This window comes from Bombina bombina, chromosome 5 (genome assembly GCF_027579735.1).
Source record: "Bombina bombina isolate aBomBom1 chromosome 5, aBomBom1.pri, whole genome shotgun sequence".
Taxonomy (NCBI): domain Eukaryota; kingdom Metazoa; phylum Chordata; class Amphibia; order Anura; family Bombinatoridae; genus Bombina; species Bombina bombina.
The window spans coordinates 629,792,305-629,809,361 of NC_069503.1; the positions used below are offsets into that span (position 1 = coordinate 629,792,305).

General features: G+C 37.9%; 1 protein-coding gene across 1 annotated transcript in view; it reads left to right on the forward strand.

Annotated features, from left to right (window-relative positions):
• The window catches only part of ZNF830 (zinc finger protein 830), a 126,529-nt gene extending 110,700 nt beyond the window's left edge, over positions 1-15,829 (forward strand). Inside the window, exons 9-10 of the mRNA XM_053714594.1 lie at positions 13,376-13,452; positions 14,397-15,829. Of these exons, the coding sequence (XP_053570569.1) occupies positions 13,376-13,452; positions 14,397-14,580 (261 nt within the window). The 3' untranslated portion in view covers positions 14,581-15,829. The remainder of the gene's footprint in view (positions 1-13,375; positions 13,453-14,396) is intronic.
• Positions 15,830-17,057: the final 1,228 nt, after the last annotated feature.

Genomic DNA, 17,057 nt, shown 5'->3' on the forward strand with positions numbered 1-17,057 from the left:
TTGATAGGCCCAAAGCGTGCATTCAATCGCCTACAGCTAACAATGTGGCTGCTAAATACAGTGTGCAGTAACAGAAAAATATGGTATGCTATTAAGAATAGAACTAACAACCGAGTCATAAAGTAAACCATTACAATCGTGACACGGATTAAAAAGTCAAACACTGTTACCTCATTTCGGCATGTAGCCGTGCTTCACAAACAGGAAATTGCGCTATACTCACTGAAGCACCGAAAGAGCTTTAAAATAGCAAGGAACCAATACTATTAGCCCAAATCTAGGGTGTGCGCAACTACGTAGCCACATCAGCTGTGACGGTAGTGGTACAATCCCGAAGCACAGCTGAAACCCAATCCAGCACCGCACATGCCCGATCAGAACAGACAAAAACTACCCCGAAGCATAACCACAGCTAGGCTATATACATAAAATATCTAAAAAGTACCGTGTTGAAATGATATCACTCATAACACCCAACCTGTTGACCAGAGAGAAAGGCAGAACATGTATCGTATAACGAGCTCCCGACAGCGTCAGTGTTGCTAAGCAACCGTCACAGACTGTGTGTGCTGTATGCACCTATATAGGCAGACAGACATGTCAAGCATGTAACTTTCCAAATCTGCTATCTTACAGTATCCCAAAACCACTCTTTTACGAGATATACCTTGCAGCCCACTACGTGAGCCTCTTAATGTAATGTAACATTTGACCACCAGGAGAATGTGCCATAAATGATACCACCAGAGATAGAAGAATATACCAATCACTGTTACCATTCAATCCAATTTGACATCAGCAAGTCAGGACAACACATAGCCTGATAGCACAATGGACTACACTAAGTGATTACCTTACATGGACCAAAGAGGAAAATGAACAGAGCCAAATGGTGTACAGGTGTAAATGATTACTCATACGCTGAAACTACACAAGGGCGACTGTGAGTACAGAAGTACTCCAATATAGCTATGGCAATGTAAATAAAATAAAACAAAATAAGAATAAAACAAAATAAGAATAAAAATAAAATCTAAAAAATAAATATAATTAAAAATAAAAAAGAAATATGCATAATTAACCAGTTTATTGGAAATATTCTATCTTGTAGAAGTTGGATCAATTGAATGGAATCCAAAAGGAATGCTTCTGTATTCTTGACTAAATCCTGCAAGTAAAAATCGATGTAGATGGATAGGTTTTGAAACACCGATCCTTCAGCGGACACAATAGGTCATCCCGGAGCTTTTATTACATCTTTGTGTATCTTAGGGATGGTAAAAATTATGGGATACTTTGGATCGTCAAAAATTCCAGAATATTTCGGTCAATGTGGCCACTGTTATATGCAAACATTAAGCTGTTATCCAACATCTTTTTGTAAACAGTGGTGGGGTTAAATGTCAGTCTCTTGTATGTAGAACCATCATTCAATTGATTCAGCAGCTCAGACCTATAGTAAGAGTAGTCTAAGACCACTACAGCCCCACCCTTATCGGCAGGGCGAATTATGATTGTGCCATCTTTTTTCAATTTTCCCAATGCACTCCACTCTTGAAAGAAGGACTCTCTGACCAACCAGTAGCCCGCCATTTTCTGGAGTCTAATCATCCTATATCCTGCCTAAAAGCTATGTTAATTTATATGGTAGTCCCGCCCAGGAGAGGGGGTGATAGACATAAGGAACTGCTATGCTGTGAGAGTAGATGGATTTACAGGCTCAACACACTTAGTCCTCACGGGCTGAATGTACACTTGGACTATTCATTATTCTATTAACTTCGGGATTGCACCACTACCGTCACAGCTGATGTGGCTACGTAGTTGCGCACACCCTAGATTTGGGCCAGTAGTATTGGTTCCTTGCTATTTTAAAGCTCTTTCAGTGCTCCAGTGAGTATAGCGCAATTTCCTGTTTGTGGAGCACGGCTACATGCCGAAATGAGGTAACAGTGTTTGACTTTTTAATCCGTGTCACGATTGTAACGGTTTACTTTATGACTCGGTTGTTAGTTCTATTCTTAATAGCATACCATATTTTTCTGTTACTGCACACTGTATTTAGCGGCCACATTGTTAGCTGTAGGCGATTGAATGCACGCTTTGGGCCTATCAAATTGTTTCTCTTTTTTGCTGTATGTGATACAGTTGTTTTGGAAGTAACAGTATTATTCCATTTTGCTCAAAACGGCTATGTGCCACTATGTGTTATGAGGTGTTTATTTTTTCTATCAGTGTTAACTTTTACCCGCTGTTTGGCTATATTATAAATGTGTCCCAGTTGGTATACATTGTATATGTTACACATTAACGTTGCTGCTCTTTTCTGTTGTCATATTCCGTTTTTTGTATTAGCACGTTAGTATAGAGAGATGATAATGTTCTCTACAGCGTCATCACACCAGGAATCTATATGGGTGAATCTGTATTGTTTAATCCCATTACAAACTATGGTTTGCACTACATTTGTACAAATATTGGTTTGCCTAACATGGTGTAAATATATGTTTCTTTCATGTAATTAGCAAGAGTCCATGAGCTAGTGACGTATGGGATATACATTCCTACCAGGAGGGGCAAAGTTTCCCAAACCTCAAAATGCCTATAAATACACCCCTCACCACACCCACAATTCAGTTTTACAAACTTTGCCTCCGATGGAGGTGGTGAAGTAAGTTTGTGCTAGATTCTACGTTGATATGCGCTCCGCAGCAAGTTGGAGCCCGGTTTTCCTCTCAGCGTGCAGTGAATGTCAGAGGGATGTGAGGAGAGTATTGCCTATTTGAATGCAGTGATCTCCTTCTAAGGGGTCTATTTCATAGGTTCTCTGTTATCGGTCGTAGAGATTCATCTCTTACCTCCCTTTTCAGATCGACGATATACTCTTATATATACCATTACCTCTGCTGATTCTCGTTTCAGTACTGGTTTGGCTATCTGCTATATGTAGATGAGTGTCCTGGGGTAAGTAAGTCTTATTTTCTGTGACACTCCAAGCTATGGTTGGGCACTTTGTTTATAAAGTTCTAAATATATGTATTCAAACATTTATTTGCCTTGACTCAGAATGTTCAACTTTCCTTATTTTCAGACAGTCAGTTTCATATTTGGGATAATGCATTTTGATTTGACCATTTTTTCTTACCTTAAAATTTGACTTTTTCCCTGTGGGCTGTTAGGCTCGCGGGGGCTGAAAATGCTTCATTTTATTGCGTCATTCTTGGCGCGGACTTTTTTGGCGCAAAAATTCTATTTCCGTTTCCGGCGTCATACGTGTCGCCGGAAGTTGCGTCATTCTTTGACGTTATTTCGCGCCAAAAATGTCGGCGTTCCGGATGTGGCGTCATTTTTGGCGCCAAAAAGCATTTAGGCGCCAAATAATGTGGGCGTCTTATTTGGCGCGAAAAAATATGGGCGTCGCTTTTGTCTCCACATTATTTAAGTCTCATTTTTTATTGCTTCTGGTTGCTAGAAGCTTGTTCTTTGGCATTCTTTCCCATTCCTGAAACTGTCATTTAAGGAATTTGATCAATTTTGCTTTATATGTTGTTTTTTCTCTTACATATTGCAAGATGTCTCACGTTGCATCTGAGCCAGAAGATACTACAGGAAAATCGCTGTCAAGTGCTGAATCTACCAAAGCTAAGTGTATCTGCTGTAAACTTTTGGTAGCTATTTCTCCAGCTGTTGTTTGTATTGATTGTCATGACAAACTTGTTAAAGCAGATAATATTTCCTTTAGTAAAGTACCATTGCCTGTTGCAGTTCCCTCAACATCTAAGGTGCAGAATGTTCCTGATAATATAAGAGATTTTGTTTCTGAATCCATAAAGAAGGCTATGTCTGTTATTTCTCCTTCTAGTAAACGTAAAAAATCTTTTAAAACTTCTCTCCCTACAGATGAATTTTTAAATGAACATCATCATTCTGATTCTGATGACTCCTCTGGTTCAGAGGATTCTGTCTCTGAGGTTGATGCTGATAAATCTTCATATTTATTTAAAATGGAATTTATTCGTTCTTTACTTAAAGAAGTTCTAATTGCTTTAGAAATAGAGGATTCTAGTCCTCTTGATACTAATTCTAAACGTTTAGATAAGGTATTTAAAGCTCCTGTGGTTATTCCAGAAGTTTTTCCTGTTCCTAATGCTATTTCTGCAGTAATTTCCAAAGAATGGGATAAATTGGGTAATTCATTTACTCCTTCTAAACGTTTTAAGCATTTATATCCTGTGCCGTCTGACAGATTAGAATTTTGGGACAAAATCCCTAAAGTTGATGGGGCTATTTCTACCCTTGCTAAACGTACTACTATTCCTACGTCAGATGGTACTTCGTTTAAGGATCCTCTAGATAGGAAAATTGAGTCCTTTCTAAGAAAAGCTTATCTGTGTTCAGGTAATCTTCTTAGACCTGCTATATCTTTGGCTGATGTTGCTGCAGCTTCAACTTTTTGGTTGGAAACTTTAGCGCAACAAGTAACACATCGTGATTCTCATGACATTGTTATTCTTCTTCAGCATGCTAATAATTTTATCTGTGATGCCATTTTTGATATTATCAGAGTTGATGTCAGGTTTATGTCTCTAGCTATTTTAGCTAGAAGAGCTTTATGGCTTAAAACTTGGAATGCTGATATGGCTTCTAAATCAACTTTACTTTCTATTTCTTTCCAGGGTAACAAATTATTTGGTTCTCAGTTGGATTTCATCATTTCAACTGTTACTGGTGGGAAAGGAACTTTTTTACCACAGGATAAAAAATCTAAAGGTAAAAGTAGAGCTAATAATCGTTTTCGTTCCTTTCGTTTCAACAAAGAACAAAAGCCTGATCCTTCATCCTCAGGAGCAGTTTCAGTTTGGAAACCATCTCCAGTCTGGAATAAATCCAAGCCAGCTAGAAAGGCAAAGCCTGCTTCTAAGTCCACATGAAGGTGCGGCCCTCATTCCAGCTCAGCTGGTAGGGGGCAGGTTACGTTTTTTCAAGGAAATTTGGATCAATTCTGTTCACAATCTTTGGATTCAGAACATTGTTTCAGAAGGGTACAGAATTGGTTTCAAGATAAGACCTCCTGCAAAGAGATTTTTTTTCTTTCCCGTGTCCCAGTAAATCCAGTAAAAGCTCAAGCATTTCTGAAATGTGTTTCAGATCTAGAGTCGACTGGAGTAATTATGCCAGTTCCAGTTCAGGAACAGGGGATGGGGTTTTATTCAAATCTCTTCATTGTACCAAAGAAGGAGAATTCCTTCAGACCAGTTCTGGATCTAAAAATATTGAATCGTTATGTAAGGATACCAACGTTCAAAATGGTAACTATAAGGACTATTTTGCCTTTTGTTCTGCAAGGGAATTATATGTCCACAATAGATTTACAGGATGCATATCTGCATATTCCGATTCATCCAGATCATTTTCAGTTCCTGAGATTCTCTTTTCTGGACAAGCATTACCAGTTTTTGGCTCTGCCGTTTGGCCTAGCTACAGCTCCAAGAATTTTTACAAAGGTTCTCGGTGCCCTTCTGTCTGTAATCAGAGAACAGGGTATTGTGGTATTTCCTTATTTGGACGATATCTTGGTACTTGCTCAGTCTTTACATTTAGCAGAATCTCATACGAATCGACTTGTGTTGTTTCTTCAAGATCATGGTTGGAGGATCAATTTACCAAAAAGTTCTTTGATTCCTCAGACAAGGGTAACCTTTCTGGGTTTCCAGATGGATTCAGTGTCCATGACTCTGTCTTTAACAGACAAGAGACGTCTAAAATTGATTGCAGCTTGTCGAAACCTTCAGTCACAATCATTCCCTTCGGTAGCCTTATGCATGGAAATTCTAGGTCTTATGACTGCTGCATCGGACGCGATCCCCTTTGCTCGTTTTCACATGCGTCCTCTTCAGCTCTGTATGCTGAAGCAATGGTGCAAGGATTACACGAAGATATCTCAAACAATATCTTTAAAACCGATTGTTCGGCACTCTCTAACATGGTGGACAGATCACCATCGTTTAATTCAGGGGGCTTCTTTTGTGCTTCCGACCTGGACTGTAATTTCAACAGATGCAAGTCTCACGGGTTGGGGAGCTGTGTGGGGATCTCTGACGGCACAGGGAGTTTGGGAATCTCAGGAGGTGAGATTACCTATCAATATCTTGGAACTCCGTGCAATTTTCAGAGCTCTTCAGTTTTGGCCTCTTCTGAAGAGAGAATCGTTCATTTGTTTTCAGACAGACAATGTCACAACTGTGGCATACATCAATCATCAAGGAGGGACTCACAGTCCTCTGGCTATGAAAGAAGTATCTCGAATTTTGGTTTGGGCGGAATCCAGCTCCTGTCTAATCTCTGCGGTTCATATCCCAGGTGTAGACAATTGGGAAGCGGATTATCTAAGTCGCCAAATGTTGCATCCGGGCGAATGGTCTCTTCACCCAGAGGTATTTCTTCAGATTGTTCAAATGTGGGAACTTCCAGAAATAGATCTGATGGCGTCCCATCTAAACAAGAAACTTCCCAGGTATCTGTCCAGATCCCGGGATCCTCAGGCGGAGGCAGTGGATGCATTATCACTTCCTTGGAAGTATCATCCTGCCTATATCTTTCCGCCTCTAGTTCTTCTTCCAAGAGTGATCTCCAAGATTCTGAAGGAATGCTCGTTTGTTCTGCTGGTAGCTCCAGCATGGCCTCACAGGTTTTGGTATGCGGATCTTGTCCGGATGGCCTCTTGCCAACCGTGGACTCTTCCGTTAAGATCAGACCTTCTATCACAAGGTCCTTTTTTCCATCAGGATCTGAAATCCTTAAATTTAAAGGTATGGAGATTGAACGCTTGATTCTTGGTCAAAGAGGTTTCTCTGACTCCGTGATTAATACTATGTTACAGGCTCGTAAATCTGTATCTCGAGAGATATATTATAGAGTCTGGAAGACTTATATTTCTTGGTGTCTTTCTCATCATTTTTCTTGGCATTCTTTTAGAATACCGAGAATTTTACAGTTTCTTCAGGATGGTTTAGATAAGGGTTTGTCCGCAAGTTCTTTGAAAGGACAAATCTCTGCTCTTTCTGTTCTTTTTCACAGAAAGATTGCTATTCTTCCTGATATTCATTGTTTTGTACAAGCTTTGGTTCGTATAAAACCTGTCATTAAGTCAATTTCTCCTCCTTGGAGTTTGAATTTGGTTCTGGGAGCTCTTCAAGCTCCTCCGTTTGAACCTATGCATTCATTGGACATTAAATTACTTTCTTGGAAAGTTTTGTTCCTTTTGGCCATCTCTTCTGCTAGAAGAGTTTCTGAATTATCTGCTCTTTCTTGTGAGTCTCCTTTTCTGATTTTTCATCAGGATAAGGCGGTGTTGCGAACTTCTTTTGAATTTTTACCTAAAGTTGTGAATTCCAACAACATTAGTAGAGAAATTGTGGTTCCTTCATTATGTCCTAATCCTAAGAATTCTAAGGAGAAATCGTTGCATTCTTTGGATGTTGTTAGAGCTTTGAAATATTATGTTGAAGCTACGAAATCTTTCCGTAAGACTTCTAGTCTATTTGTTATCTTTTCCGGTTCTAGGAAAGGCCAGAAAGCTTCTGCCATTTCTTTGGCATCTTGGTTGAAATCTTTAATTCATCTTGCCTATGTTGAGTCGGGTAGAATTCCGCCTCAGAGAATTACAGCTCATTCCACTAGGTCAGTATCTTCTTCCTGGGCGTTTAGGAATGAAGCTTCGGTTGACCAGATCTGCAAAGCAGCAACTTGGTCCTCTTTGCATACTTTTACTAAATTCTACCATTTTGATGTATTTTCTTCTTCTGAAGCAGTTTTTGGTAGAAAAGTACTTCAGGCAGCGGTTTCAGTTTGAATCTTCTGCTTATGTTTTTCGTTAAACTTTATTTTGGGTGTGGATTATTTTCAGCAGGAATTGGCTGTCTTTATTTTATCCCTCCCTCTCTAGTGACTCTTGTGTGGAAAGATCCACATCTTGGGTAGTCATTATCCCATACGTCACTAGCTCATGGACTCTTGCTAATTACATGAAAGAAAACATAATTTATGTAAGAACTTACCTGATAAATTCATTTCTTTCATATTAGCAAGAGTCCATGAGGCCCGCCCTTTTTTTGTGGTGGTTATGATTTTGTATAAAGCACAATTATTCCAATTCCTTATTTTATATGCTTTCGCACTTTTTTATCACCCCACTTCTTGGCTATTCGTTAAACTGAATTGTGGGTGTGGTGAGGGGTGTATTTATAGGCATTTTGAGGTTTGGGAAACTTTGCCCCTCCTGGTAGGAATGTATATCCCATACGTCACTAGCTCATGGACTCTTGCTAATATGAAAGAAATGAATTTATCAGGTAAGTTCTTACATAAATTATGTTATTTATCTGGTATTTTTTCCTCCATATACTCGTTGTAGTATAACTACATGGTTTATACTATTAGTGTTTTACACATAGTGGTCATGCTCTGAGTCAAGTGCTCTGGCATTGTAATAAGAGGCAGGTTTGAGTGTACACAGCTTAGTGATTGCACTTATAATATAATATTACTTGATTTTTCATGGTGTTCATGTTCAGGGTTCTGTGCTCATGTGTCCTGTTTCTGTGTTTTAGGGGTTTGACTTGACATAACATTGTTCAGTTCAGACTTCTCCTATTGGTTTAGTGCTTATTTGTTTACTTTTCATACTAAAATGTTGATTGGCTGATTTTCATTTTTTAGTTTGTTTTTCACGTATGCATTTTACTCTAGACAGCTATATGGAATTTTCGGTCGCAGACTGGCGTGTTTGGACTTCACTCCCCTTGATACGACTGGGAAGTACTTGTTTGACCTGATTAGGTTTCATTTATGTGGTTTTTCCACTAGTTTAAGTATTAAACTTGGTTTGTGTTTAGTGCTGTCTGGTGCACTCCCTGGTGTGTCAATGGACTAGAACTAAAGTTTATCCTTTTACATGATTTTAAATTAACATAATAATGGTGTTGGGTGTTTATTATTCACTGTAGTTTGCATAATTGTGTCTGTATATATTTGTTGTTTTTTCTTTTGTTCAACAGATGTTGTTTGTCTTGAAGAAGGCTTCTAAGAAAGCCGAAACGTCGACTTTGACTCCGAAGACTTGTTGTTACCCTTAATAAAAACTCTTTGTGACTACAAAAATCCTGAGAGTGCCCTTCACTCAAAAAGTATTACACTATATATATATATATATATATATATATATATATATATATATATATATATATATATATATATATACACAGATTTTATTTTTTTTATTATCCATGCTGACTAGAAGTTACAAAAAAGATGGTATGCAAGGGCCTGGATCAAAGTTAACAGGGAATGTTATATTGATTAATAATATCATGATTCATGAATTACATTTCTTTCATATATAGGTTTAACTGTAAGAAATATATAGTATTTGTAAATTCTGTTTAAAGCTTCAACCTAATATGAATTCCATTTCTTTCTAATGACACAGTGATTCCACGGGAACATCAATTACTGTTGGGAATATTACTCCTGGCCAGCAGGAGGAGGCAAAGAGCACCACAGCAAAACTGTTAAGTATCACTTGCCTTCCCACAAACCCCAGTCATTCTCTTTGCCTCTCGTGCAAGGAGGAGGTGAAGTAATTTGGTGTCTGATAAAGATTCTTCTACCAAGATTTTTTTGTTTTGAAGCCAGGGCTGGATTGCTCTGATCTTCCATCACAAGCTGGGCTTAGCTGTACTCCACGTTAGTCCCTTCAGTAGGGCAGTGGTGGCTTTAAAGCAGTTAGGAACTTTTGAGGTGGGCCTCACTGCGTTTTTCTAACATGTTTCTGCCCCTGTATAGAAAGCCTGTGTAGGTTTACTCTGTCTTTCACAGGTCTCTGTGAGGAGCGGCATCCTTTCATGTCGGGTGAGATGTCCTCCTGCCGGACAGCTTAATGTGCAGGTAAGTGCCTTTTGACTTCTGTGATAGAAAGCTGGCACTGATGGGGTTAAAGATCCTACTTACAAGGTAATCTGCACTTAACTATGGGACATTATCCTTAAGAGGATTATTGGCAGTAGGCAGGCACATATGCATGTGAAGGGAGAGTTAGAGGTTAATATTTTAAAGAAGGTATTATCTCTCTATTGGGCTCATTTTTATTAATTTTCCCCGGCCCTATTTCTATTATTTCATAATGAGATATTGTGGTTATAAGTGCACAGGGACATATATGCCCTCCAGGCTATTTGGGCTTAGCGGGGTGTTTTAAGCGCCTTTAATTTGTAGCGCCAACACTATAGAGCTGGTTTCATCTCCTCATAATAATAAGCAGCATTTTATTGTGTAAGACACCACTGTAGTCACTCCTGTATGGATTGGCAGAGTGGTTAAGACTGTCTTGTTTCCAAAGGACTAAGCGGTAGGCGCGAAGTAAAGACATTGCGCTTCTCTTCCTTGCTGCCCTTATGATCCCGCCTCCTCCTTTTCTGAAGCGGAGCGCCGCCATTATGCTTGCTGAGGGTTTTTGCCATTCTCGGACCAAGAACAGAGCGGAGTATATATCGGCAGTATCAAGCTTTTTGTAAGGGAACTTGTGTATGTATAGCACTAAATAAATAAGAGATATAAATACGTTTATTGTATGGAAGCCTGGGTCTATCAGTGGCTGCATCTAAGAATATACAGCACTATCTTTATTCATGTTTAAAGGGATATGCAATCCACTTTTCAATGTATAAAGGGTTCAAGCCGTTACAGCCTTTTTAGTGGACATGACACCAATGTTATACAAGTAATGTAGTGTGTCTGTTGGGAGTGTCGTTGTTGCATCAAGCATCTTAACTCTCTAATACAGGATTTCTCTTCTATAGGGAGACAGTAAATGTGAAATGTTACTTAAATGTAGATTGTATAATAATTATAAATGTTATTTATTGTTGAACCTTCAGTTAGTTTTTTTTAATAAGTCATCTAATACAGGAAAGAGATACTCAAATATTTTAGAAGTGGTTTTAAAGTAATATTTTATCTACTTCTCATATAGCAGATATATTTCTACCCTCTGATCTTTTTAAGCTCTCCCAGGATATGCTTTTCAATCTATGCTTCAGCTTATCTTTACTGTCCCAAGCCCCTATGGTGTTCACATGCGGTGCCCTGCGGTTCCTCTTAATCCTAGAGGAGTGTATTTGCATTTAGATTATCTACGGTATCTGCATATGGTCTGTTATTTCTGTTCCAGGGTAAATGCAAGAGAACAGTAATTTTTCAGATAAGGGTTCTGTTCCATATGTTACTACACTGGTTTGCCTTCTAACTTGGTTGTGGATGATTGCTGGTAGTTCTGAGACTAATTCTCAGATCTGGACAGTATAATTCCTTCATCTGATACTGAAGTGGTCTCCTTCAGACGTATGCTTCAACACCTCGTATAATGTTTTAGGAGGTTTTAGCTACTTGGATGACACCGACCTTCCTGTCTATTGTCAAACCTTCAAAGTTTTGTAAACTCTATCAGTTCCTGGGATTTTTCCTTTCCCCTGAGGAAGTGTTATAGATATGGGAATTTCCACGAAATGCAATAACCTTCTCCCTGCTTCACGTCCTTTAAAGGAATGCACAGGGTCTTTAGTAGAAGGGAGGTTTTTTTCTACTATAGCTATGAGAACTTGATCTCTGTGGATATAGCTAGCTCTTTTCTGGTCCATAATTAAGTAGCTGTCTAGAACAATTCTTTGTCTTAGACTTTCTGTACTAGTTGCCGAACTTTGTGGCTGACATCCTGGTCAGCTTGGAAAGCTACCGGTGGCTTATTGGTGCAGATTAGGCTTTATAGTTCTGCAGTTGCAGGTTGTTGGGTAAGGTTCCCTCCAATCCACGCTTCTGGCGTTCCTTTTAAGGATACCCAGCCTTGATTTTTCTCTAAGCTTTCGGCGAGGAAAGTTTTCTTTCTTTTTTTCAGTGTATTCCTCCCTTGGGCAGATTTTTCTTTCTAGAATATCTGCGACCCAGGTATGATGAGAGATTTTCCTTGAACTGTATTCAGGACCCCCCTATTGGGTAGTTACTATTCCAGTCCCAGTCTGGGAACAGGATCTAGTACTTATCTCAAGTAACTCAGATATGATCTTCAAAGTAGTATCCTTGTTCCTTTGGTCAAGAGGGCCATGTTCATATCGAACATAGAATTTATTGTTCCCCTGAACGGGTTTTTTTTTCTCCTAAGACTTTGGGTCTTAGGATACTGCAAGGAAGTTTTTCTGGACAATATATGGTTCAGGTATCTTCCATCCTTGGAATAATCTCTCTTTACAGAGATCTTGTTAGTCTACTTTCCCATGGATGGGAATGAATCTGTGATAATTTTACCTTGTTCCATCTTTAAGGGTGATTTTATGGGCCATTATTCCCTCCTGCTCCCACTTCCGTCTGGCGGAAGGTTATGACGGCCAGATCTGGTCTGTACCTGGATGGGGGACTGTCTGGGATCTTCAGGTGCGGTAGACGTGGTCCTTAATAAATCTCTAATTAGGAGACAAGGTTTATCGGAGGGCAAATATTAAGGAATTTTTCCTTCCCTTGCAGTCCAGTGTGCAGTCAACAGCAAGCTTTTGTCGTCTGATAGATGGCTTAGCCATTGACAACCAGAAGGCTGGGAATCTAGCTACAGATGTGTTTTTTTTACTATCTGTTCAGTGACTCTCTGTATGGAGGGAATTGGTCAGATGATAACCATGGACTTATTCCCTTGTTATTTCCATAAAATGGAGATTTCTCAGAGAGTGGATCTAGTTTTGTTGGTCTAGTGTCTCCTGCCTGTATTGTTTTTTTCAGGAGTGTCTGCTTAGCAGACATTCCTGGGAAATGTGTCCATGGGCACCAACCTGCTGGACTGGTATGCAGTCTTGGTCTAGTTAAGTGTCTGTTCTCCCTTTTAACATTGGGGAGTGGAGTGCGAGAGTTTTCATGGCTGTGACTTGGTCTTTTTGCATATTTTATTCTAATTTTATAAATTTGTCACTTTTGCCTCGACTTGGGCTTCTTTTGGGAGAAAGGTTATTCAAGCACCAAAAATGGGCCGGCATCTAAACTTACATTCTTACATTCTTGCATTTCAAATAAAGATACCAAGAGAATAAAGAACATTTGATAATAGGAGTAAATTAGAAAGTTGCTTACAATTTCATGCTCTATCTGAATCACAAAAGAAAAAATTTGGGTTCAGTGTCCCTTTAACAGTTTTGCTGTGGTGCTCTTTGCCTCCACCTGCTGGCCAGGAGTGATATTCCCAACAGTAATTGATGTTTCCGTGGACTCACCGTGTCAAGAAATAAATACATTTATCAGGTAAGCATAAATTTTGTTTTTATTTTTTAACTTTTTGCTACAGGTGTCAGAAGCAATTGTGGCTGAAGAGGATGAAGAAGGTAGACTCGATAGGCAAATTGATGAAATTGATGAGCAGATGTGAGTACAAGGTCTTTTCTTTGTTAGGATCACGTTTAAAATTCAGACTTTATCATCATTATTTTATGTCAGTTAACTGATCTTACCATTTGTTATATCCTGGGAAAGCCCTTTTTTCAGCTCTCTAATGTAAGTAAAAAACTACTTCCATGAAGTGGTCATGTAAATAAATTATTGTGGCTTTTGGTTAGCAGCAGATCAGTATAAATTCCAAATTCAATATAAATCCAGATTAACTTCTGAAATCAAGATAAATGTTTATTTCATTCTGGTAAAGAAAACCGTATCAGTGCATGGGCACAACATTGATTTTGGCATTTTTTTTCCTACTGTGCAAGCATAAGCAATATCAAAATAATGCCATTTTAAACTTTATATCTCCAGTAGTACTGCTCAGGTTTTCATCAAAGTATGGAAAACTCTATCTCTTGAATCTATATATCTCCATCCTCCTTTATTAAAAATCCTCTTATGGCAATATTGAAAAAATTATGTTTTTCAAATTTTAAAGGGACATGGAAATCAAAAGTATACTGTTGGTATAAAAATCCAGAATACTATTTCAATACACTGCAGTGCAACGTTTTAAAAAAAACAAAAAAAAAACACCCCCCCGCAGACTTGCACAACACGCATGTGCCATCTTTACTGAGGAGCTCAGTGGTAGAAACACTCTGTACACAGTGTACGTACCTACTAGCGCCTGGGTGAACGCCTATATTAGTAGCCACCATGTGCATGTGGCACTGTAAAAGGACTGGACTGATTTATTTAAATGTTTAGTTTTATAGTAGTATTCCAAGATTAAATGCCACATGTGTTTAGCCATTTTAAAGTTAATAAGATTTTGCAAAACCGCATATAACATAAAATACTAATTTCAACACGTTACACTATTTTATTCTTTATATGTTTTTATTTTTAATCAAAACTTTATTTTGCAGAGAATGCTACCGCCGTATTGAACAACTGAGGGACCGAAAAGAAAATTTGCATGAGTCATTAGTAGAAATAATGAGGATAAAGGCCAGCAAAAAACAAGAAAGAGATGAAGTTGATAGTGATGACGAAGGAATGTTGAAAAATATGCTTGCTCAGGACTGGCGTGAGAAAGGAGCTTTCCTTTAGTGATTCCAATTCCTGCCTGTGGGGGAGCTAAAACTAAAATATTTCAAGGAGAACAGAATTGGTTGAGATATACAAAAAAAACAATTTTCTGAGGTTTGGGGTTGATTACAGCTTCAAAATATGTAAACATTTTGTATATAATATTTTTTTCTGCTCTGAAATTGTAATGCATTTTGATATAGCCTCAGGTTTGTTTTATGAAAGAGGATGTCTTCTGATTATGTCTCTCGTTTTCTTTTTTCCCTGTACTTTCTTAGTGTATATAAATGCTAATATTGTCTTAAAGGGACATTCCAGCCAAAATTGGAATCCACATGGATGCATTTTTGTAATATATATGTATTAGCAAAAATGTTTCTAATAAAACCTATAGCTGTTTCAAAACTGTATTTAAGTATGCACCGTGCACCAGCATTTTAAACACAGCACTTGCTCAGATAACCTAAGGTGCTTGTATCTTCTGGTAATGGCTCAATTTTGTTATTTGCTGACATGCTATAAGCCTCACTGGTGCTCTGGCAAGTTGCAGTATTTAAAATGCTGGTGCACTGAGAATATCTAGCTATGCTTCACATGCACGTGCAGAGAAAAATGCTAACAATAAACTAGTTATAACTTTTACTAGAAGCATTTTGTGCCAATACGTGTATATTGTAAATATGTTTCTATTTAAAGTGAATGTAAACTTAACCCTACTGGCTCACGGCATTGGATAGGCTTTTAAAAATTAGGCAGGGTTTAATTCTTCAAATTTTTTATATTTATTTTCTCCAATTTTTTACCTTTTTACAGCTCTATCGATATGCACAGATCTCCCACCATATTGTGTAATTGATTGACAGATGACGATTCTTAAAACAACTAATCCTTATCTGTCAATCAATTACATAATATGGCGGGCGGGAGAGCTGCGCTTATTGTCGGAGCTTTAAAAAGGTAAAAATTGGAGTAAATTAATTTATAATTTTTTTTTTATATTTAATTCTGCCTAATTTTTAAAAGTCTATCCAATGTCGTGAGCCAGTAGGATTAAGTTTTTATTCACTTTAAGTTTTGACCGGACTGTCTCTTTAAATATTAAATGTGTTTTCGATAGTGAGCACTAAATTTGATATTTTCTGATATAAAGTGAACTTCAAAGGAGGATTTTGTATTCATACCATATTTATTTGTTACTTTTGAAGGTGAATATGAATAAAATAATACAATATGACTGAAATCGACAAAATATAAACACAAGTACATTAAACTGAAGTGTATCTTACTGTTGTGAACTAATTAGGCTGATCTTATAACATTCATTTTAAAGATGCAATGATTCATTCCCTATTATGGGCCAGATTACAAGTTTATTGCGGTTGCGCTCGTCGGGCTTACTGCCGGTATTACGAGCTGTAAGTAAACGCAATCGCTTGAGCGCAATTGCAATTTATGCTAGAATGATTACCTCGTTCTGGTTAACTGTTTTGCAAAACAAAAAAGTTGCACAAAACACGTAAACAAAAAAAAATACATTAGAGAGTACACTTATAATAACACAATCTAATAAAAAATATTTCTGTATATATCTATCAATATATATATATATATATGTGTGTGTGTGTGTATATATATATATATATATATATATATATATATATATATATATATATATAATTTCTTCTGTTAAGTGTGATCAGTCCACGGGTCATCATTACTTGTGGGATATTAACTGCTCCCCTACAGGAAGTGCAAGAGGATTCACCCAGCAGAGTTGCTATATAGCTCCTCCCCTCTACGTCACCCCCAGTCATTCTCTTGCACCCAACGACTAGATAGGATGTGTGAGAGGACTATGGTGATATATTTAGTTTTTATATCTTCAATCAAAAGTTTGTTATTTTATAATAGCACCGGAGTGTGTTATTCCTTCTCTGGTAGAATTTGAAGAAGAATCTACCTGAGTTTTTCTATGATTTTAGCCGGAGTAGTTAAGATCATATTGCTGTTTCTCGGCCATCTGAGGAGAGGTAAACTTCAGATCAGGGGACAGCAGGCAGATTAATCTGCAAAGAGGTATGTAGCAGTTTATTATTTTCTGACATGGAATTGATGAGAAAATCCTGCCATACCGTTATAATGTAAACTCAGCCTTGAATGCAGTAGATGTAGCTGATATCAGGCTGTCATGTATGTATATTTTACACTTCAGTTTTCTGGGAAATGGTACTTCTCTGGCTTTTAAACTGTATACATAGACTTAACCTATTTTGCAGGGACTTGCAATAGGTTTTAAATGACAATTAATTATTGAGGTAAAACGTTTTTTTGCTGGCATGTAAAAACGTTTTTTTCTCTGAGGTACTGGGTGAAAAAATGTTTTGGGCACTTTTTTTCCACTTGGCAATAGTTTTGATTTAAATTAGAGCAGTTCACTGATCCCTCTCACTGTTATGTGTGTGGGGGAGGGGCCATTTTGGTGCTTTCACTATGCATCA